General features: G+C 44.5%; 1 protein-coding gene across 1 annotated transcript; it reads left to right on the top strand.

Annotated features, from left to right (window-relative positions):
• The first annotated feature begins 1,862 nt into the window (after positions 1-1,862).
• On the top strand, positions 1,863-22,653 carry LOC118984467 (zinc finger protein 57-like). The gene is made up of 4 exons (XM_037042475.1): positions 1,863-1,960; positions 18,209-18,335; positions 19,750-19,933; positions 20,343-22,653. Exons 1-4 carry the CDS (start codon positions 1,958-1,960, stop codon positions 21,445-21,447), a joined length of 1,419 nt encoding a protein of 472 aa, XP_036898370.1. The 5' UTR covers positions 1,863-1,957; the 3' UTR covers positions 21,448-22,653.
• The last annotated feature ends 1,542 nt before the right edge of the window (positions 22,654-24,195 follow it).

The following is a 24,195-nucleotide window of genomic DNA, read 5'->3' as shown; positions in this document are numbered from 1 at the left end:
GTTTTCCTTTAAAAAATCACTAATGTAGCACTGGCTGGAGAGTGTGAAACTTTTCTAAAACCTTTTCAACTGTTCTAAAAACCGTTCCACGCTTTCAGTAGACGTGGAGATGAATTGCAACACCATAGTGTATCTTACGCCTTTGGTCATGTCAAATTGCCTGCAGGGTGATTTCTAACACATGGAGGGACCGTTTATTCCTATGTTCCAGCAAACAGTTCCAGGGGACAATGCTCTGTGGGAGACTGATACACGGAAACACTGAGGTGTTTATGCCTCAGAAGCCCCACATCATCCGGTTCAATGGGATCTCTCCCTTGCACCTGATTGTAACAGTGATTTGCACCTTTTTAGCTCCGCCGAATATGTATCTTTAACAATATTTGCAGTACCAGCCATGGTAACTTCTTTGAATGTAGAAATAAGTAGATTAGTCTGTGTCATGTGGCAAAAGCCTTAAATGCCACCTCTCAAGCCACTAGTACAATCAGTCAGGAACTAGGACGAGTTAGAGGAGCAGCAGTATTAGAAACTTGTGTAGTGACAGACTACCTCCCTTTAAGACATAATCACAGATCTGAAGAATTAAAAGTAAAGGACTCTGCTGTTTCAGCCTGACTGATATTTCACAGCTCATAGAACATAAAGTAAAGTAAATGAAGTAGTGTCCAAGATTTAAAAAAAAAGGATTCTTTGGTATTGATCTGTCTAAACTAACCTCCCGGTTGCCCAGTATTACTGGTCTTAAAGAGGCATTTGTCGCTTTCATCTTTTTCAGTATCATAGCTTGTTGTTGCGTATAATGTGCCCCCTTATGTGGGTCTGCAACTAAATGTGTTCCTAAACCCCCTACCAAATCTTCTAGTGCTGATACATGCTCAACAACAAAATAATTACTTCCATATGAAACTGATCTCAGAGAAATAACAGTTCAGACTAACAGTGCAGGAATGATGGGGAACTCAACAGAAAATTTTTAGCTTTAAGTTATAGTTAATAAGCTTAGTAATTAGTGCATGTAAAAAGCTATTGTTCCAGGAACTGAAGGTATGACCCACCCTGACTCCAGGAGCCCACAAGTAGTTCACCTTCGTGGGCGAGGAAGACTGCAATTGCTCAATCAAGGTGGTATCTGAGCCATTGTGCTCCAGGGAGAGACTTCCTCCCCCAGGATACAGATAAAGAATCACTGGGCAACAGATGAAAGAACGCTAGGAATATTGCCTGAGTGCAGCTTTTATCCGATTAACTTTTCCCTGAATCTCAAACACCTTCTCTACACTGTCCTCCTTATTTTAAAAAATTGGCTTGAAATGTAGGACGTTCTTTTAGGGTACATAACCTGCCATCTTCTCAGACTGCTGACCATCTGAATAAAGCGGCCATAAAGAGTCAATCCTTGTCTCTACTTATTGCTTCTGGGAGTGACAGGCAGCACCAACTGCTCACTTTTCCCGTTTCCTCCTAACTGGGGTCTCGACAAGGGCCGACACGCGGGTAACTGCGTCAGTTCTTCCCACTACAGATGGAGCGCGACAACCAGGCGAGCTGTTTTAGCTCAGATCCCAGTGTAGGGTGGGTGGAAGTCAAGCAGGGAACGGCTGAGGCAGATAACCGACATTTCCCCCAAAACTGGGTTAGTGACCTTCGCCCCGCCCAGCACTCAGGTCTGTAACGCTGTTCAGGGAGAGCCCAGGGGCGGGGCCACGGGTAACAACTTGGCCGGGGCGGTCCGGAGAGTTGTTTATTGGAGAGACGCTAGTATCGTCGCCCAATCAGCGTCCCCGGCAGGAGGAGTGCCTGGACCACCGTCCATTTAGTGAGAATCGTATGGACAACCGGCCAATCCTGGGCGTGGGCGGGCGGGCTCGCAGCTGCGTGAAAAGCCAGCTCGGGCTTTTGTGGTGCAGGTGCTGCGAAGCCAGCCGGGAGGGCGCCGAGACAAGAGCGGACCCTAATGGTGAGTTTTGGGTCCCTGGTGATAGTCTGGGGCGGGGGTGTTGGAGAGGGAGGTGTAGGAAGGGGTCGTTGATACGAACCTCCCTGAACCGGCTTTAAGTGACGGGGAGGTGGGGGTGGGGGCCTCCTCGAGCCTCTTGGTGTTCCGACCCGAGTCCTCAGCCGCGAAGGGGTCGAAGGAGGGAGAGCGGGACCCACACTGTTGCCGGTAGTCGGGGGTTGGGAGCTGAGAGGGGTTGCACGGAGTGCGGGGGGACTCGATCCGGACCGGGCTAAAGAGGCTTTATTACAAAGCCTGTTGCAGTAGGGAGATTGCAATCTGGGAGATTGCCTCAGATCCCAGAGCGGCGCCCCCGTCTCTGACATGACAGAAAAGGGCTTTTCCTTCCAGTGGAAGCAGGGGGAGCAGGAAGCCGTTGTGACAGAAACCGCTCTCCCTATGGTCAGCGTGTTCTCGGATCAGGTCAGCAGGTCCTTGTCTCCGTCTCAGTGCTTGTTCGATGCGGGGGGTGGGGGGTGGGTGTGGTGTGGTGTAGGGGGCAGTGCTGGACATGTGGGGAGGACAGGAGCCTGTATAAAGTTTGGGTATGATATGGGCAATTGTGATCATTTGATGGAGCCTGTAAAAAATGAAGAATGTGAACTTCCTAAGGAGGGACTTTCCAAAGAGTTACTGCAAAGGGTGGGAAGAAGCTACTCTGCACTCAGGGCAGGGGCTGTGCGGTAGGGAGCATGCTCTGACCTTACTATCTCCAAGCGTCTCAAGAGTTGGACTACATGGTTTTTCTTCTCTTTTCGTTGTTTTTTTTTTTTAATTTTTTGAAGTGGAGTCAACAAATTGGAGTGGTTGAGACGGCAGGTCCCCAAGGCGGAGTCTGTTCTCAGGAGTGCCCTGTGCTGGCTCAGGCTGAGGACAAGCCACCATGTGCGTCTAGCCTTGTCCTGGATAAACAAGTGCGAGGGGGTTCTTGCAGCTTGCCCTTTTCCAAAGCAAATGGGTGGGGCCCAGGTTAGTGCTTCCTTTCACTTCCATGGATATTACCAGTAGCTGGGCCTCAGGCAGGATTCAGCATTGGTATCTGACACGTGTGAGCAGCCTCTGTGTCCAACTGAGCACTGAATTTTCCCTTCTTCTAGCCTCAGGTTCCAGCAGATGTAAAGTGACTAATTTTTTTTCCCCCTTGTTTCTTCTTCTTAGTGAGGGTAGTGAGGGTCTCAGGTCTTTGTTGTGTTGACTTCCATTATTATGGGCTGAACCAGAGATGCCACTGGGGGAGATTGTCTCAGCATAGAAAATGTCCTTTCTTCCGATAGAATTGCTGCAAGGGGGTGGGGGTGGGTAAGGAATGCACGAAGTGTCCACACCTTCATGAGAGTTGGGTAGAGATTTGGATTAAAATATTCATAAAAGTGGTAGTGAGTTTTCCATTCAGGGTGCTGAGTTTGTAACACTGTGTGATGCTGTCCCACTTGCTGTTAATAGTTTGTCATGAATTGATGGCCCACCACCCCACCCACACCTTCTGTTCCTGTGTTTTTATTTCTTTCATGCGGTTTCCACAACTTACATTTTCTGACTGAATTTTTGTCTGTCTAAAGTATGACCCAGGATCTCCTTGTAGTGACATGAATTTTACTGATCACCACTGAGGTAGCTCATGTTTTTTCACCTTCTGTGAAATAATTTTAAGTCACTTGGTCACCTTTTATTACTTTCTGTGCTTATTGCTTTCAGGCATTTTCTTAGATATTCTGGGCAGGAATCCCGTTTCATTTGTAGATGCTGTACACATTTTCTCTGAAGTACGGTTCATCTTTTCACTCTATTCCATGCTGGTGAAAGGAGTCTTTGTGGTAATAGAAATTCATTTTTCCATCTCCTAGTTTTTAGCTTGTTCTTTTTTTCCATTGTATTAGAAAACTCTCTGTACTAGGAAATCATAGGATACTTGGCTTTAACTCGTTCTGAAAGTGTTCTGTTTAGATTTGCACCAACTTGATTATGGTTGCCCCTGTGGGTAATCATCACTCAGCCCCCGTGGTCAAAGTGTTCCTTATTTCCTGCCTCAGGGCCAGTGTGTCCTTGGCAGAGATTCATGCCCCACAAGTGGTCCTGTGTCAGAGACTTCCATTCTTTTTCTTTTTATTTAAGATTTTATTTACTTTTTAGAGAGAAGGGAAGGGAGGAAGAAAGAGAGAGGAGAAACCTCCATCGGTTGCCTGTTGCACACACTGACCAGGGACCAGACCCTCAGTGCAGGCATGTGCCCTGACCAGCAATCACACCAGTGACCTTTCTCTTTGCTGGAGGATGCCCAACCAACTGAGCCACACCAGTCAGGGAGAGACTTCCATTCTTTTTTTTTTATATACAAGAAATTGAAACAGCTTTATTTAAGCTGATAGTAAGAAAGTTTTGGTAGTCTAGATGGAAAAGTAAACTACCCCAACATTCCCTTAAGTCACAGGTGGCAACCACAAGGCCCGTGGGCTGAATCCAGCCTTCTACCGTGTTTTATCTGGCCCAGAACCTTGTTTCTACCCAGCGGCAGTTCCGAGCTCCTTGCCCTTAGTTAAGGAGTAGTTACATTTGTACAGTCCTAAAATTACCGTTGGCTCTTTGAAGGCAACTGAGAGGCTGATGTGGCCCCCAGTGAAAATAAGTTTGACAGCCCTGCCTTAAGTCAAAGCCTAATCCAGAGTGAGATTCTAACTCTCTTCAATTCTGTGAAGACTAAGAGAAGTGAGGAAACGGCAGAAGGAAATTTGGAAGCTAGCAGAAGCTGATTCGTGAGGTCTAAGGAAAGAAGCCATTCCCATAACATAAAAGTGCAAGGTGAAGCAGCGAATGCTGATTTGGGAGCTGTAGCAAGGTAACCAAAAGATCTACCTAAGATAGTAAATGAAGGTGGCTACACTAAACAACCTATTTTCATTGTAGACAAGCCTTATATTAGAAGAGGACACCATGTAGGACTTTCATAGTCAGAGAGGAGCAGTCAATGCCTGGCTTCAAACCTTCAAAGGACAGGCTGACTCTCTTGTTAGCTGCTAATGCAGCTGGTGACTTTAGGTTGAAGTCAGTGCTCATTTTCCATTCTGAACATCCTAGGGCCCTTAACAATTATGCTAAATCTACTCTGCCTGTGCTCTATAAATGGAACAACAAAACCTAGATGATAGTACTTGTACTTACAACATAGTTCACTGAATAATTTAAGCCCACTATTGTGATCTACTGCTCAAAAGAAGAGATTCCTTTCAAAGTGTAACTGCTCACTGACAATGCACCCAGTCACCCAAGAGCTCTGATCAGGTAGGTGTACAATGAGGTTGGTGTAATTTTCCTACCTGCTAACATAGCATCCATGCCGCAGCCCAGGGGTCAAGGAGTAATTTTGACTTTCAAGTCTTTACAGTTGTCCCATTTCCACCCCCTTCATTCTCCTCCACCCTACATACCCCCTCCCCCACCATTCCCCCCTTTAGTTTATGTCCATGTGTCACAAGTTCTTTAGATTCTGTATTTCCCATACTATTCTTGCCCTCCCCACTGCCTATTTTCTTTTTTTAAATATATTTTATTGATTATACCATTACAGTTGTTCTATTCCCCCCTTCATTCCCCTCCACCCACACACTCCCTCCCCCACCATTCTCCCCCCCTGAGTTTATAACCACGTGTCTCAAGTTCTTTGGATTCTATATTTCCCCCACTATTCTCGCCCTCCCCCCTATCCATTTTCTGCCTACCATCTATGCTATTTTCTGTGCCTTCTCCCCCCTTCTCCTCCTCCCACCCCCCTGTTGCTAACCCTCCATGTGTTCTTCATTTCTATGGTTCCACTCCTGATCTAGCTGTCCTCTTGGTTTGCTTTTGTTTTAGGTGTGGTTGTTAATAACTGTGTGTTTGCTGTCCTTTCACTGTTAATATTTTTCATATTCTTTTTCTTATATAAGTCCCTCTAGCATTTCATATAATAAGGGCTTGGTGATGATGAACTCCTTGAACTTGACCTTATCTGAGAAGCACTTTATCTGTCCTTCCATTCTAAATGAAAGTTTTGCTGGATAAAGCAATCTTGGCTGTAGGTCTTTGGATTTCATGACTTGGAATACTTCTTTCCAGCTCCTTCTTGCCTGGAAGGTCTCTTTTGAGAAATTAGCTGACAGTCTGATGGGCACTTCTTTGTAGGTGACTGTCCCCTTATCTCTTGCTGCTTCTAGGATTCTCTCCTTCATTTTAGTCTTGGCTAATGTAATGATGATGTGCCTTGGTGTGTTCCTTCTTGGGTCCAACTTCTTTGGGACTCTGAGCTTCCTGGATTTCCTGGAAGTCTATTTCCTTTGCCAGACTGGGGAAGTTCTCCTTTATTATTTGTTCAAATAAGTTTTCCACTCGTGGCTGTTTCTTTCCCCCTTCTGGTACCCCTATAATCCGGATGTTGGAACGTTTAACGATGTCCTGGAGGTTCCTAAGCCTCTCCTCATTTTTTTGAATTCTCATTTCTTCATTCCTTTCTGGTCGGATGTTTCGTTCTTCTTTCTGGTCCATTCCATTGATTTGAGTCCCAGTTTCCTTTCCATTGCTATTGGTTTCCTGGATACCTCCCTTCATTTCAATTAGTTTAGCCTTCATATGTTCCTCTAATTTGTGACTATAATGTACCAGTTCTGTGAGCATCCTGATAAATAGTGTCTTGAATTGTGCTTCTGAGAGGCTGGCAATTTGTTGGTCGCTTAGAGTTATTGGCTCTGGGACTTTGAGTTCTTCTTGCGCCATCTTTTGGGCTGTTCGTGCCTGTTCTGTAGCAGGATCGGAGCCCTAAAGTGTTCACTAGAGCAGGGCAACTAAGTCGCTGGGTGTGACGTTGTATGTGGGGGCGGGGTCAAAGAGGGACAATGGCTTCCCTCTGCCGCCTGCTGCCGTGGCCCCCACTGGAACCGCAGCCACCACCGTCACCAGGCCCACGCATTTCGTTCCACTGCACGCGAGTGTGCCACCGCTGTCAGCCCTCCACCACTGGGGCCGCCCCCTGGGGCCTGCGTGGTCTATCTCACTGTGCGCGAATGTGCGACCTCGGTCAGTCTGTCCCACACCCTGACTGGTTCCAGGCTGCCTGCTCGCCTAGGTTGGGGCATCTGTCCTGCCCAACCCTGCTCCACTGCTGGCTCCGCCTCTCTTACCGTCCCGTTGAACGGTTCGTAGTTGTCGGACTTCCGTATAATTCGATTTTCTGGTCTTTGGGTGTGTCTTTGTTCTCCAAACCTTTGTTGTATTCAAACTTGGTTGTGGGAGAAGGCACAGTGTTTCCACCTATGCCTCCATCTTGGCAGAAGTCTCCCACTGTCTATTTTCTACCTACCCTCTATGCTACTCATTTTCTGTCTTCTCCCCCCTTCTCCTCCTCCCACTCCCCTGTTGCTAACTCTCCATGTGATCTCCATTTCTATGGTTCCGCTCCTGATCTAGCTGTCCTCTTATTTTGCTTTTGTTTTAGGTGTGGTTGTTAATAACTGTGAGTTTGCTGTCCTTTCACTGTTCATACTTTTATTTTCTTTTTCTTAGGTAAGTCCCTCTAACATTTCATATAATAAAGGCTTGATGATGATGAACTCCTTGAATTTGACCTTATCTGAGAAGCACTTTTATCTGTCCTTCCATTCTAAATGAAAGCTTTGCTGGATAGAGCAATCTTGGATGTAGGTCTTTGGGTTTCATGACTTGGAATACTTCTTTCCAGCCCCTTCTTGCCTGTAAGGACTCTTTTGAGAAATTAGCTGACAGTCTGATGGGTACTCCTTTGTAGGTGACTGTCCCCTTATCCCTTGCTGCTTCTAGGATTCTCTCCTTCATTTTAATCTTGGCTAATGTAATTAAGGTATGCCTTGGTGTGTTCTTTCTTGGGTCCAACTTCTTTGGGACTCTCTGAGCTTCCTGGATTTCTTGGAAATCTATTTCTTTATTTATTTATCTAATTTAATTCTTGTTCAAGTACAGTTTTCTGTCTTATATTCCCAGCCCTGCCCCCCACCCCAGTGCTCCCCACCTCCCTCCCATTTCCACTCCCCACCTTAGTTATTGTCCATGTGTCCTGGATTTCCTGGAAGTCTATTGCCCTTGCCAGATTGGGGAAATTCTCCTTTATTATTTGTTCAAATAAGTTTTCTACTGGTGGCTGTTTCATTTCCCCTTCTGGACCCCTATAATTTGGATGTTGGAACGTTTAAAGATGTCCTGGAGGTTCCTAAGACTCTCCTCATTTCTTTGAATTCTTGTTTCCTCATTCTTTTCTTCATTCATTGCTCATTTTTTTCTTCCTTTTGGTCCACTCCCCTGATTTGAGTCCCGGTTTCCTTTCCATCACTTGGTTTCCTGTGCATTTCCCTTCATTTCAATTAGTTTAGCCTTCATTTGTTCCTCTGATTTGTGACTAAAATCAGCCAGTTCTGTGAGCATCCTGATCACCAGTGTTTTGAACTGTGCATCTAATAGGTTGGCTATCTCTTGGTCGCTTAGAAGTATTGGTTCTGGGGCTTTGAGCTGTTCTTCTTGAGCCATAATATTTTGATCTGTTCACGCCTGTTAGTATGAGGGGCGGAGCCTTAGGTGTTCACCAGGGCGGGATGACCTAGTTGCTGGGTTGTGACGCTGTATGTGGGGATGGGGTCAGAGAGGGGCAATGGTGTCTGTTCTGCTCTCTTGGATTTCGGTCCCCTCTGCTGCTTCCCGCAAGCAAACCGGGCCCTCTGGTGCCGGCTCCTGGGTGTGTGGGCATGTGCACCCTCCAGGACCCTGTGGGTCTCTCCAACAAACTCTCTGTGAGCCTGGGAGCTTCTCCCGGCACCTTGAGCCCCAAAGTTTTTCCAGTCGGTGCTTTTAGGCTTTAATTCTCGTCACTGGGGCCCTAGCCTGCTGGGTCTGTCTCACTGCTTGCTCCTTCGCCTGGTTTATCTGCGCACAAATGTGTGACCGAGGTCAGCCAGCTGCCTTGCACCCTCACTGGGTCCGCCCATTGCCACCCCACACCTAGGATCTTCCAACCACTGCCTGAGCTCCTGGGTGGGTCCAGCCACTGACTCCGCCCCTCTTACCGGTCTGGATCAATGGTTCATTGTTGTCAGACTTCCGTACAGTTCAATTTCTGTGATTTGGTTGCGTTTTTGTTACTAAAACTTTGTTGTCTTTAAACTTGATTGTGCGAGGAGGCACAGTGTTTCCACCTATGCCTCCATTGTGGCTGGAATTCCGAGACTTTCATTATTATCCATGGTTCCCTCGATCTGCTGGACTGGGCTGTCTCAGTTACTGCTGTGACCTAAATACCTTCATGTGTTTCTGGGAAAGTCCTTCCACCTTGTTCTGTAGAAACATGGCTTTTTAGACACTGGCTTTATTAAAGGAGGTGATAAAGGTACAGATGAACATACAGATGAAAAGAGGCACAGCATGAGGTCTCGGAGGGACTGCATGCAGGAGCTACTGCCCCTGTGGAATTGGGGTGTGTCACCGTGCCCATGTGGATGTGTATCCCCAAATGGAAGCTCTCTGAGCCTTGTACTATTGCGACTTCCTGCATTCTCCCTGTTGTAGGCATGATCAATTGTAAACTCCATTTCCAGCCCCTCTTCCCTCCCTAAAATGTATGATCAGATGTGAACATTCCAAAGTTCTGATCTTGGTTGGGGCATTCACGTGACAGCCCCCTTCTAGGAGCCTCCCAGAGTTACCTCGTAAGAACAAAGACGCTCCTAGTGCTCTTGGCACTTAGGAAATAGCACGGTGTCAGGAAGCAGGGAACAGTGTGTATATGTTTGGGGGGTGTGGGTGTGTATTATCTCACAGACATACTTTAGGACTTCAATAAAATTTGTTAAAAAATTATCACTCAATTTAGTTTTAATGGTCTAGGCTTTTTTTCAATTTTTATTTTATTTCTTAAGACTTCCTTCCTTCCTTCCTTCCTTCCTTCCTTCCTTCCTTCCTTCCTTCCTTCCTTCCTTTTTTTTAAAAGATTTTCTTTATCTTTAGAGGGGAAGGAAAGGAGAGAGGGAGAGAAACATCAATGTGTGGTTGCCTCTGATGGGCCCCCTACCGGGGGGATCTGACTAGCAACCCAGGCATGTGCCCTAGACTGGGAATTGAACCAATGACCTTTGATTTGCAGGCCGGCACTCAACCCACTGACCCACACCAGCCAGGGCTAATGATCTAGGCTTTTTAAAAAATTCCTTTTACCTGGCTGGTGTAGCTTAGTGGATTGAGCGTGGGCCTGCGAACCAAAGGGTTGCAGGTTTGATTCCCAGTCAGGGCACATGCTTGGGTTGCAGGCCAGTTCCCAGCAAGGGATGTACAAGAGGCAACCATACATTGATATTTCTCTCCCTCTCTCCTTCCCTTCTCCTCTAAAAAAATAAGAAATATTTTAAAAATTTTGTTTTAACTGTTGTTGCTAGTGATTCGTAGTGAACTGAGATTTCCTTTTATGCTGCATTTGCACTCTGGAAAGCCACTAAGAGAGTATTCTGAGCTCATCTTGTTCTTTGTAGATCTTCCATAATAATATTTTGAGCTGGGATTATAGACACCTTTTTCCTTCTGCTAGAATTCTTGCGTATTTTTGTTTATTGGATCTGGATAGGACCTCTAACAGGAGTGAGGCAAGGGGCCTCCTTGTTTGACCTAATTTTGGGGGAAAGGTCTTACTTTTCCATCATTTGTGTGTTCTTTAGTGAACATTCCTTTTCGGTGTACCCCTCCTCAGTCTCTGCAGGTTCCAACCCATTCCTAAACTGCTAAGGGTTTCCTATGGATGCACGGGGACTAGGTTACAGCTTTTTCTTTATCTATTCAGACGTCATGACACTGTTCTTTTAATGTGGTATTGTGATAAGTTGTAATTGACTTCATAGTGTCTAACTATAAAATACAGTGTATACAGAAGATGCGTAAGCAACTGCACAGCCACCTACACAACCTGAAGTGAACATCTGTGTAAGGACAGGCGGGCTATGGAGTGGATGGGACCCTCCCACTAGATACCCCACTTGAAATGACCCTTAGAGACAGGCATCCTTCCCAGGTGAATGATACAAAGGCAGGCAAAAGTCGGTTTACAGTTTACTAATGGAAAAATACAAACAAATAAATAATAATACAAGAATAAACTGTGTTTTGTGTACTCACAACTGTGTACCTACTTTTGCCCACACCTGTGTGTGCGTGCACCCCTGAGTCAGTGTGTTTTATTTCTGCACATTTCTTTTGAGTGTACATAGCATCACAATGTGTCTCCGACTGAGGGTCGGGTTTCTTTTGCTCACAGTTCTGTTTTATCCCATGGGATGGGACCTGACAACAAAATGGGACCTTCTGTTGCTTGGCACTGGGCCCTGATAGGACTATAACCTTTGCATTTGTTGATTCTTCTGCTAGTGGTTGTATTGGTGGCTTCATGTTTTTTTGTTATGATGTCTTTCTAACAACATTATTGGATGTTTTAGGCATTCAGATGTTTTAGGATTGTCTTCTCAAAAGTTCCCCCATTGGGCCCCCACTCCTCCCCCAGAGCCATGCTGCACATGTGTGCGTCTGTTTTACGGTTGTCCTCTGGGGCTGGATCCACCCCAGACCTGCACCCAAAGTGGGTTTGGATGTCCAGACGATGCCACATGCACCATGAGGCTGAGAAAACAGTGGGCAGTCTGGGGAGATGAAGGCAGATAGGAACTCTTGTGGGGGCTTAGAAGGAGAGTGGGTGGGGAATCTGCTGTGACTGGGGCTGTGCGGCTTCCCCTTCCACCCACCGGATCACAGGACACACAGCACGTGTGGGTCTCCATATTGGTTTGCCTGAACTGGGCTGACAGGGAAGGGGGCGGGCGACAGCGAGCTGCTCCCAGGCAAACCACAGATCACATCGGGAATGGAGCCAGCCTCCTTGTTAGGATTCATCTGAAGTACGCTTACTGCCTGACGTGTGCCTCATCTCTTTAATCAAAGTTGAATTTGTTTGAGTGGATTTAAAAGCCAAGAACCCAAAGGACATATTTTAGTCAACACCAGCAGGCATTGGAGTCTGCTCCTCCCAGGATTTTGGAGAGAGACAGGAAAATGTGTCACAAGCCTGGGCTTTGTTTTAAGACTTCAGCATCATTATTGACTGGTTTAATGTCCTGCCTCATTGCTGAGTTATGTGTGCAGCCTTCCCAGGGTCCTCTACCACACAAAACAAAACCCTTCTGGGAAACAGCCCCCTGCCGGGCTGGCCAAGAGTCCGCAGCCAGTGGGTCGTCAGCTCCACAGCCCCCAGGAATCTTGTCCTTCGTGGGTAGCACCTAAACAGCAGCAGCCTGCTGTATGGCGTTAGCATGTTTCCAGCATTTCCTGAGTGTTGTCTGTGTCACGGGTCCATTGTGAGGTGAGAGGTGCCAGAGGCCCAGGTTGGCCTCTGTCCTGTGCCAGTTCTTTTCAGGGACTGGCCCATGGGGTGCTGCCTGCAGGGCCCCAGAATCAGGGCAGCTGAAGGCCTGAGAGAGCCTGGTCTCCGGCAGGGCCCAGGGCGTGGCCGTTATGGTGCTCTGACAGCGTGGAGCCCTGGAGGAGGCTCCTCTCCCCAGATGACCATGGGCAGCATATGGCTCTCGTCTTGTCACATAGACCCCCAGAAGCATGAGAGGAGGCCCAAAGGGGAAGAGGTTGGGAGGGGTCACAGTTTGCCTGTGGTTACTGCGTTTGGGAAGATTCCAGAATCTTTCATTGCCCCATTCAGAGTAAGCTGATTGGTGACATACAGCATGTTGCCCCTAGAACCCAAGAAGACCCAGTACGTGGTAGGTCTGCTTTAAAGCATCGGATGCTCCTAAGATGAAGTTTGGTCCTTCCCTGGGCTGGTTGTAAAATAATTGCCAGAAATTTTAATGACGTGGCATGACCTTGTGCCTTGTGGAATGCGGTGGCTCCAGCCTGAATGGAAAGTTCTTTGACAGGTTAGGGAACTGCCTTCCCAGTGCAGGTCCTCCAGGGCTGGAGTTAAGTCCCCCAAATGCCAGGTCCTTCTTTTTCTCCCAAAGCCAACATCCCTTCTCTGCTCATTCCAAAGCTGCCATATTTTAATGGATTTTTATGGTATCAAATCTAAACATTTATATTTAATACATTTTGAGATTATTCTTGTACATGGTGTAAGAATTCAGTTTTTTGCATGTGTCTGTTCAGTTTTCCCAACACTGTTTATTGAATAGACTGTCTTAACCCCATTGTAAGTTATTGCCTTCTTTGTCGAATGTTAATTGACCACGAAGGTGTGGGTTTATTTCTGGGCTCTCTATTCTGTCCCATTGATCTATTGGGTTGGCAAAAAATCCATACGTTTTTTTCCATAAAATAAAAGACACCTTTTTCATTTTCACCAATAACTTTGTTAATTTGGATATTTTAAGTATGTTGGCAGTCTCCTGTGTGGGATTGTTCTCAGTTAATGTCTCAGTTCATTGCACTTCAACCTCAGCTGGTCTTTCTGTCTGTGGAGCATCACCCAGCGAGACATCTCCAGCACAAAAATTCACAGACAACTTTTGACATGCTTGATCAGTCACAGCACCTTCTCCATACTGCAAAAAAAAAAAAATTCATTTGTGTTTTTACCTTTCCTGAAATAATAAAGCATAGTATGCTGAAAATGTTGCATGTTTTCTTCCATCTTCAGTACTAAAATGGCTTCATAAAAATTCACCAATTTTGATAAGATTTTTTAAAAGATTTTATTTATTTATTTTTAGAGAGAAGGGAAAGGAAGGAGAAAGAGAGGGAGAGAAACATCAATATGTGGTTGCCTATCGCGTGCCCACTACTGGGGACTTGGCTTGCAGCTCAGGCATGTGCCCTGACTGGGACACATGGTTTCCCATGTGGACCTGTGAACCTGCAACACTTTGGTTTACAGGCTGGCACTCAATCAACTGAGCCACACCAGCCAGGATTATTCTATTTTTTAAAGATTTTTCTTCTTTATTTTTTTAGAGAGAGGGGAATGGAGGAAGAAAGGGAGAGAAACACCGATGTCCTTCCTCCCGTTTCCTTCTCCTCTTTCCTTCATTCCTCCTTCCTTCCTTCTCTTTCCTATTTCCTCCCGCCCTCACTCATTTCTTCTTCCTTTCCTCTCTCTCTTACCTTTCCCTTTCCCTTCCTCTCTTTTCTTTCCCTTTTCCTTCCCTCTTTCCTAATACTGAATTGCTGGTAATGAACCCCTTTGGCTTTTTCTTGTCTGGGAAACTCTTTATTCTTCAGTTTTAAATAATAGCCTTACTGGGTAAAGTAGTCTTGGTTGTAGGTCCTTGCTCTTCATCATTTTGGCTATTTCATGCAAATTCCTTCTGGCCAGAAAAGTTTCTGTTGAGAAATCAGCTGACAGTCTTATGGGACCTCCTTTGTAGGTAACTGACTTTCTCTTGCTGATTTTTTTTCCAATTTTTTTATTTAATTATTTTTCAAGTACAGTTTTCTGTCTATTACTCCCATCCCATCCCACCCCCCATCCTCCCCCTCCCTCCTCTCTTGCTGATTTTAAGATTCTCTTTTTGTCTTTAACTTTTGCCATTTTAATTATGATGTGTCTTGGTGTGGACCTCTTTGGGTTCATCTTGTTTGGGACTCTCTGCACTGCCTGGACTTGTGTGTCTTTTTCCTTAACCAGGTCAGAAAAATTTTTAGTCATTATTTCTTCAAATAGGTTCTTGATCCTTCTCTCTCATCTCTTCCCGTACCCCTGTCATGCAGATGGTGTTAGACTTCATGTTGTCCCAAAAGTCCCTTAAACTATCCTCATTTTAAAAATTCATTTTCCTTTTTGCTGCTCTAATTGGGTGTTTTCTGCTACCTTGTCTTCCAAATAGTTGATTCAATGTTTCATCTAACCTAAGTTTGTTACTTCTGGTGCATTCTTCATTTTAGATACTGTATTTTTCACTTCTCACTGGTTCTTTATTATGGTTTCTATGTCTTTTTCATGGTGTTCTCACTTAGTTTTTTTGTAATTTGCATTAAGTTCCTTGTGCATCCTTATAAACATTTTTTTGAACTTTTTATCTGGTAAATTGCTTACATCTGTTTTATTTAACTCTTGTTAAATAAAAAAAAAAAAACAGGAGATATTTCTCCTGTTCTTTTTTTCCCATTTACTGGTTTTAGAGAGAGAGAAAAAATGCTGATGTGTTGTTCCACTTACTGATGGATTCATTGGGTGATTCTTTTATGTGCCCTGACTGGGAATCAATCCAGTAACCCTGATGTATTGAGACTATGCTCCAACCAACTGAGCCATCCAGCCAGGGCTCTCCTGTTCTCTCATTTGGGGCATGTTTCTTTTTCTCACCATTTGGGCTGCCTCTTTGTTTTTATTTCTATGTATTAGGTAGATCTGCTATATTTCCTAGTCTAGATGGGTTGGCCTTAGGTAGTAGGTATCCTGTGGGATCCAGTGAGACTGGGATCCAGTCTCCTTGATCACCTGAGCTGGGTTCTCCAGAAATGTCTCTTGTGTGGATGATGTGAGCCCTCCTGTTGTAACTGAGTCTTGATTGCTATTGGTCTGTTCGTGTGTGGTTTCAGCGCCCAGGCTGGCTGACTGTGAGGATCAACCTCAACCACAGTGTATGAGCCGGTACGTGGTACTGACAACACTAAGTGGAACTCGCTTCAGCAGGGTCTGGTGCCTGTCAAGGTCTCCTTTTGGATATGCTTGTAAAGCTTATTGGATCCTGTTCTGATGTTGTCTGAAGCCGGCCACTGAGTGTGTTGGCTCTGGAGCCTCTTAAGGAGGGACTCTGGTGAAGATCAATGCCAGACATTGCCCGTGACTGGCCCTGGGAAGCCTGTTTGGAGCCACAAAATGATCCACAGTTTGTGGCTGCCTTCGCTGGATCTGCGTGTGCTTGGGAAGGACCAAGCTGTGTGACAAGGCTGGCTTCCACTAGCACAGAGTCCAGGGACAGAGCAGCAAAAGGCCCATGGTACCCCCAAATCTGCCTGGTATGGGGTTGAGACCCCATACTCCTCAGTGGGAACCTTCCAGCTGCCTGTTAGACTCAGTAACTGAAAGAGCCTCTGGCAGTACTCAGGTTGTATGAGGAAGGTTCTCATTGAGTCACCAAGTATGGGCCAGTGGTGTTTACTGAATTGGCACAGGTTCAATCTCAGTGACAGTGTTGGGTCTGAGACCACTCAGCAACTAAGACCCAGTGTATACCAAGTCTAGCTGCCACCTGCCAGGTGCCACCGACCTTCTTGGTGGTGAAGGGTCTCAGGAAATCATCAGGGTGAGGCCAACAAGAGTTTATTAGGCCCAAACAGACCAAGATTTGGCCTTGTGAAGAGATAGCTCTGTACTTGTTGGCATGTGTGGGAAAAATGATTCCCATCCTAGAGCCACACAATTCAGTGTGTCCCAGATTCTGTCTGGAGCCCAAGTTCAGCATGGCGGGGAGTTGGGAGGGTGGGGCTAGTGAGTCTCCCATGACGGGGAGTGTCTGTCGGGTTTGGGAAGAGGGAAGAGTGGTCCCCATTCCAGAGCTACACATCTCAGTAGCTGACACCCCCTGAGTGTGGCTGGACCTCTATACCCCTGCCCAGGCAGCTGACTCCTCAGCAGGGCGTGAGCTTCATAGAGTGGGAAATGCAGAGGCTGGGGCTGTTGCATTCCCCCAGCTGATGCCATAAGAAGGGGAGTGGTCCACTCAAGAAAGATGGTGTCTGGTGTGGGAGTAGAACTCAGGACAGGGATCCTGATGGCTGTCCCTTCAGCTCTCTCCCCAGAGCCACAACCCCAGTCTTTTCTCACACGACTATAGTCTACTCCACTGGAGCCCAGGGCAAATCGCTGCAAATGAGATTTTTTGTGTTGGCCCTTTAAGAGGGGTCTCTGTCTTTAGTAGACTCCTGTCTCTCCCTGGCGGACAGAATTCTTGCTGATTTTCACAGGCAGGTATTATATGGGCACCTCTTCCTAGCTCTGGTGCTCTGGGCTGGGGAGCCTGGTGTGGGACTAAGACCCAGTGCTCTTCAGTGGGAACCTTTACAGCCGAGCTATCCCTCCAGAATCTCAGCTACCCCTCAGGGGAGTGGGGCCAGCCTTTTTCACATCTCTGCTCTTCCTATGAGTCTCAGTGTGGCTTTCTCTGTAAATCCTCAGTTATAAGACTTCTGTTCAGCTGGTATTCAATTGGTTCTATATTTTAGTGGTAATTTCAGTTTGGTCCTGGGAGGCAGTGAGTGTAGCTTCTACTTATTCTACCATTATCTTGAATTAACCCTGGGCTTCCCTTTTAAATGACACAATTTTCTCTTTTTGTTTTCAGTGTTTTCTCTTTGTCTTTGTCTTGCACCATTTTCACTGTAATGTATCTGTTTGTGGAGCACTTTGCAATTCTGAGCTTGAGAAATCACTGGGTGTCTGGATGTGTAGGTTGGTGTCTGTCACAAGGAGGTGATGGTCCTCTGTGTAAAGGATCTCTAGGACCACCCTCAGGTATGAAGATTTCACTACAACAGCTCACTGGACTTATTTCAGAAAAGTGGTTACACACATGTTGTAGTTTATTAGAGAAAGGACACATTAAAATTGGTGATGGAAAAAGGTACATTGGGTGAAAACCAATAGAAACCAGGCTGAAACTTCAGTTGTCCCCTTTCAGTGCATATGCATGCACAGAGCTTAACGTGCTTGAAATGTTACTGACTAGGGGACCTCACCCAAGCCTTGGAGTCTAGGGTTTTTATTGAGGCTTTTACTGTGTGACTGATCTTCACAACTCAGCACTCGGCCCCTCCAGAAGTTTATGATACAGTGTGACTTATTGATAATAAGTCACATTGTTAGCATAAATTCTGCCATGGCCCAAGGCTCCAGCCATACACAGACACTCTCAATGGCAGCTGATTCCAAGGGACCACACACTTTGTTCCAGTCAAGGATTAGTCCTAAACAGTGGTTAGTGTTTGGACAGCTCAGGCTTGCTGAGTTAGCCTTTGCCTGCATATTTTCAAGTGAAAGCATTGATTTCATTTGTACACCATCTCCCTGGACCCTGCAATAGATAGAGTGAGACAAGAGGAGTCACAGTAAACGGTAGAGTCTGGTTTGTAGTGTTAGTGGTGCTGTTGTTCACTGTACTAGGAAGTGAGTGGGATCCGCCACAGAAGACCCCAGTGCTTTCAGACTCACCCATCCTCCTGCACATTCGGGTGTTTCAGGACTCGGTGGTCTTTGCGGATGTGGCAGTGGACTTTACCCTGGAGGAGTGGGCTCTGCTGGACTCTGCTCAGAGGGACCTCTACAGAGATGTGATGCTGGAAAACTTCCAGAACCTGGCCTCAGTGGGTAAGGTTGACATCATTTCACTGAGTCATTTAGTGAACAAACACTTCTCATCAGTGCTCTTCCAAGATTCGACATGCAGAAAAGGGGTGATTGGTAAATGAGACTGAGGTGGTCCCAGCCACCATGGACCTAAAATCTAATGATGTTTCCGTGACAGTGGAAATCTGAGTATTAAACTGAGACTTTGTTCGTCTTGTTTTTGTTTTTGTTTTCATTTAAAAGCATTTTATTTAAATTCTTATAACGTTAAAGTTTTCCCACAGACTTTTTAAAGTGACCAATGAACTATCAGATGGTTTAGTTTTAAGTTTCTAGGAAGCAGAATATTACTAATTAATAACTCAAGCATTGATGTATGATTGCAAAGCAATAGAAATCTGTCCTTCAGACCTACATCCAAGATTACTCTATCCAGCAAAGCTATCATTTAGAATGGAAGGGCAGATAAAGTGCTTCCCAGATAAGGTCAAGCTAAAAGAGTTCATCATCACCAAACCCATATTATATGAAATGTTAAAGGGACTTATCTAAGAAATAGAAGATCAAAAACTATGAACAATAAAATGACAACAAAGTCATAACTATCAACAGCTGAACCTAAAAAACAAAACAGAATCAGAAATGGAGATCACATGGAGGGTTATTAGTGGGGAGGGGGAGAATAGGAAGGAAAAGGTATAGGGAATAAGAAGCATAGTTGGTAGGCATAAAGTAGGGGGAGGTTAAGAACAGTGTAGGAAATAGAGAAACCAAAGAACTTATATGACCCATGGACATGAACTAAGGGGGTGGGGAATGCTTTAGGGTGGAGGGGTACAGAGTGGAGGGGGTTAAGGGGAGAAAAGAATTGGGGCGACTGAAATAGCATAATCAATAAAATACACTTTAAATAAATTGGCAAAAAAAAAATCTGTCCTTCAGATGTGAAGATGTTTCTGTTGGTGCAGTGATCAGTGCAGCTTAAATAAACAGAATTACTAATAGTTTTACAGGCTGAGTAGATTTTAGTAGATCAAGTAGAATTTTAAACTACATCCATATCAGTGTTTAAGAATATCTTTGGAAGAAAAAAATGATGTTTAACCATTTACTTTATGTGCTTATTTGAAGAAAAATATCTGTGCAAAAATTCCAGTGTTTTCTGTTTGTATTTACTGTATTATTTTTTGTCTTGGTCTAAAAGATTTGGAGGTGCTTTGGTATCATTAGTGTGGGTATAGTCTGTAGGAGTCATTTTATGGGTCCCCTGAGAATTTTCTTGTTTGAAACTTTGACAGTCTTTAGGGGGTCACCCATCATTCTGACCCCATGCCTGTCACCAGTGAGGTCATGAAAGCACTAAACTCCTCGACATCTTTCTTTGCTCACAAACTCCTTCCTTATTCTTTAATATGTTTATTTATTTTTGTTTCAGATAATGAGACACTGTTTACAGCCAGTGGGCCCATTATTCAGCAGGATATACATGAGGAAAAAATATCTAACAAGCAGGAAACAGCAAAATTCACAAGAAATAATTCTTATATCTACATTTTAGCAAAACATGGGGAAGACCAGAGCATTGAAGCTGAGCAACAAAACCACAGGAGACCTGTGAGGTGAGGTGACTTCATGAGAGGAAGTGGTCGTATCCCAGAAGAGAATCTTAGTTTGTCATAAACTTGTAAAACATAAAAATTATAATCCTAGCTCTACATCTATTAATTCACATGGATTTAACAAAAAAAAATTTTAAATTTAAATTACACATTGAGTGTGCGAAATGATTCAGTTAGAAACAATTATAGGAAAATCCCACATACAGCAAATAGCACGTGAATAGGGAATATACCTGAACTCCCTTCCAGAACGTGTAGTTTATTCAGCCAACTCCAAACAACTTAGAAAGGGTAGGAAAACCTCCCATATACTGCAATGTAGTTAGAAATGTAGTTACATACTTATTAATGGTTAATAAAAACTCATTAATAAGCACACTATTAATAAAGCGGTTCTCATTTTTAACAGGAGTCATGTGGTGGACAGGTTCTCTGAACGTAATGATGGAAATCAACACGGTGAAACCTTCATTCATGTTCCCAGTCTTAATCTGCACAAAACCATTTCTATGGGAATAAAACCATGTGAATGCACCAAGTGTGGAAAAGGCTTCACACATCTTTCTTCCCTTAAGAAGCATGTTAGAGCTCACCGTGGACATAAATCATTTCAGTGTCAGGAATGCAAACAGGGCTACATTTGTGCCTCACACCTGGGAACTCACACTGGGGAGAAACCCTATGGGTGTAAATTATGTGGGAGAACCTTTCCTTATTTCTACTGCCTCAGTCAGCACATCAGGATGCACAATACAGAGAAGAATTATGAATGCCAGCAGTGTGCAAAGTCCTTCAATGAGCTCTCCAGTCTGACCAGACATGTGAGAACTCACACGGGAAAGAAGCTGTATAAATGTCAGGAGTGTGGGAAAGCCTTCATTTACCCCTCGGAACTTCAAAGGCATATGATAACACACACGGGGGTGAAGCCCTATGAATGTAAAGCATGTGGGAAAACTTTTCGTCATTCCTATTCCCTGACCCGACACATCAAGATTCACACAGCGGAGAAAACCTATGAATGTAAGAAATGTGGAAAAGTCTTCAGCTGGCCCGAAACCTTCCACGCCCATGTGAGGACACATACAGGAGAGAAACTCTATACCTGTGAAAGCTGTGGGAAAGCTTTCAGTTCTCCCAAGTCCTTCCAAGGTCACGTGAGAACTCACACTGGAGAGAAACCTTACAAGTGTAAACAGTGTGGAAGAGCCTTCACTTGGTCCTCAAACTTTCAAGAACATGTGAGAATTCATACTGAAGAGAAACTGTATAAATGTGACAAATGTGGGAAAGCTTTCAATTCATCCAGATCCTTTCAAGGCCACATGAGGACCCACACAGGAGAGAAGCCTTTCGAGTGTACACAGTGTGGGAAAGCCTTCAGCTGGTCCTCGTCCTTACAGAAGCATGGGAGAATGCACACCGGGGAGAAGCCGCACAAATGTAAACAGTGTGGAAAAGCCTTCAAGTGGCCCTCGTCCTTTAGGAACCACGTGAAGATGCACACTGGATAGCAGCCCCATGAAGGCCCGTGGCCCCAGGGGCTTTGGTTCAGACATTCTTTCTAGACAGGACTCATCTTTACAACTTTAAATAATCTTGGAAAACATTCCACTGATTATATAATGCTCCAGGAAATTCACACCAGGAAAGTACTTTAGAAGTTATAAATACAGTATTGTTTGTCAATATCTCATTTTTTAAAATGAGAATCATTAAGTGAAAAATTATCAGTTCTTTCAGAAATAAATGCTTATGTAAGAAATAATTCTCTTAAGTCTTCTTTCAGGTATAGTGTGTAAGTTTGAATAGTGGGGTTTTTTTTTTCAGTTAATACCTATTTTCTGTTTTCATTTTGAAGTTTATTGGACTCATGGTAATTTGAAATATGCTTAAATATAATAAGTTGAAGTTTTATGTGATATTATAGTAGAAGTGCCTTACATTAAACTTTTCTAGTTGTAACTGCTTGACAGTAAGTTTTTGATTGACAGGGCATCCATCTCAGAGATACCCATCACAAACAAGTGTATAGCCAGCTGTATCACACAGCTACTAGTAAAATGACTACCTACATGATCAGGCTGCCCTGACCCATGAAATTTTCCTTTTAAAAAGTCCTGGGTAAACTAGTTAAGTGACCACTTAACCATGCTTTTCTCTTCCCTTAGCCTAATTTCTGCTCTTATGTTTGCTTAACTTTGTCAATTAAGAGTGAAATCCCGGGCATCCCATCCTTGACCCCAAGAAAAGGCGGAGCCCAAGGCCTACACTCTTTCCCCACAACTTCACTGTGGCCCTGGGCCATGCTGTGTACTCTCCAGAACTTGTCAGAAATTTTGTTCTAAGTTCCCTGATGGTTTTTGGCTGACGTGCATCTTATAATCATAACTCAGGAGCTGGATTAGCCACAAAATGTTGGGGGGGGCTTGTCACAACAGCATTTTAGGCGTTCCTAGCAGATAGCATCTCTCTCCATAGGCTGAGGTCAACAGAACAGCAGCTTTGTATTTTTTCTGTAGGTTTCGTGAGAGCAACCACCCCCCTTCCCTCACCTCTTTCCTGGTACACACATATTCCTAGAAACACATTGATCTTTTATTGGCCACTTACTATATAAATGATCAGGAGAAAGTGAGTGGTAATTTTACAAAAAGCCATTCTGAAAATGTTTGAAATCTTAGGATTTCTCCCTGAACAATTTTTAAATATGATGTATTTCTCTGAGTAAATTGGGTCAAAACAATTGGGTCAAACAATTGGGTCAATTGCTTTCTGTAAAAAGAGGTTTATTCCTCTTCCATACAGTTCTTTCAGGGAAAAGGCATGGATGAAACGAGGGGATGATTTTTTTTCATGTAACATGGTTTTTAAACAGGGCACTGCAAGTCTGGCATGTGGGAGGTGATGGGGGAAGGCAGAAGCTGCTGTTAATCTTTGCTTTTCAGAAGTCTTGCTGGAAACTCCTCCCTCTACGGAAAGGAACCACCCCTCCGTCCCCCTGCTGCCCACTTCACATTCCCACCCCATCTACCAGGATTAATAGCTTCTTCCTTGTATCCTTGGTTATACTTCCTGTTCAGCTAGTCTTCAAGTGGTTCTCAATGATGGTTACTGGATTTTGCCATCTATACTGTGCTCCTCATGCATAATACACACCCACGTTTTTGGGCCCAAACTTTCAGGAAAACTTTTGTTTTAAATTTTTAAAAAGATTTTATTTATTTATTTTTAGAGAGAAGGGAGGGAGGGAGAAAGAAAGGGAGAGAAACATTGATGTGTGAGAGAAACATTGACTGGTTGCCTCTTGCACACCCCCAGTTGGGGGCTTGGCCTGCAACCAAACCAGCGAACTTTCAGTTCATTGTCCAGTGCTCAGTCCACTGAGCCACACCAGCCAAGGCTTGCTGTAATTTTTTAAATTCAATTATTTATATTTAGGAACAAAATGAATTCTTGTATTCCAGGATATTTCTTTGTATACAGGTATCGTTACTGCTTTCTAGAGTTACACTTTTAACACATAAGCATAAATGAAAGGATTAAAAACATTTATATAGATATGGAATTAGTACTATCCATGTATAATGTGCATACCTGGTTTTCCATCAGAAATTTGGGCAAAAAAGTGCACATTATACATGGTGAAATACGGTATTCTGTGTTGTTATAATTTCTTGTGGTCATGGGTGGAGGTGAGTGCAGCGTTTACCTACTACGTCATCTTGACCTGCTGTCCTTAGTTAGTGTTAGTGTGTATTTTTATCAGTAACATCAAATGCATACAAGTTTAAGGAGTATTTTCATTCAGCTAATCTGCATACTTAAAATTTTGTCTTTACTATAACTTGTAACACATGAATCAGTAAAATCACATTTTATTAATGTTCTCCAGCCAGACCACTAGGATCACACCTGTGAACCAAGAAACTGGGGGGTGGGGGTGTCTTGGCTTTGAGCATTGGAGATGATACCCCTGTGCAAGCTTGTGGGGTGTGTTAGTAAGGACATACTATGATGTGACTTTTTGGACATATTTTGATCTATGTCCAGCATTTAGACTTGTGTTAGATGACTTGCGTGAATGTTAAAGGGAGTGTCCTTTTACTCTGGATTAGATGCTGTCGGAATGTAAAAAATTTTATGATTGGGCCCTGGCTGGTGTAGCTCAGTGGATTGAGCACAGGCCTGCGAACCAGAGGATCGCGGTTCGATTCCCAGTCAGGGCACATGCCTGGGTTGCAGGCTGGTTCCCTGCAGGC

Source organism: Sturnira hondurensis, unplaced genomic scaffold, assembly GCF_014824575.4.
Source record: "Sturnira hondurensis isolate 20B ecotype Veracruz unplaced genomic scaffold, ASM1482457v3 Scaffold0003693, whole genome shotgun sequence".
Taxonomy (NCBI): domain Eukaryota; kingdom Metazoa; phylum Chordata; class Mammalia; order Chiroptera; family Phyllostomidae; genus Sturnira; species Sturnira hondurensis.
This window is presented reverse-complemented; position numbering and strand designations above follow the sequence as displayed.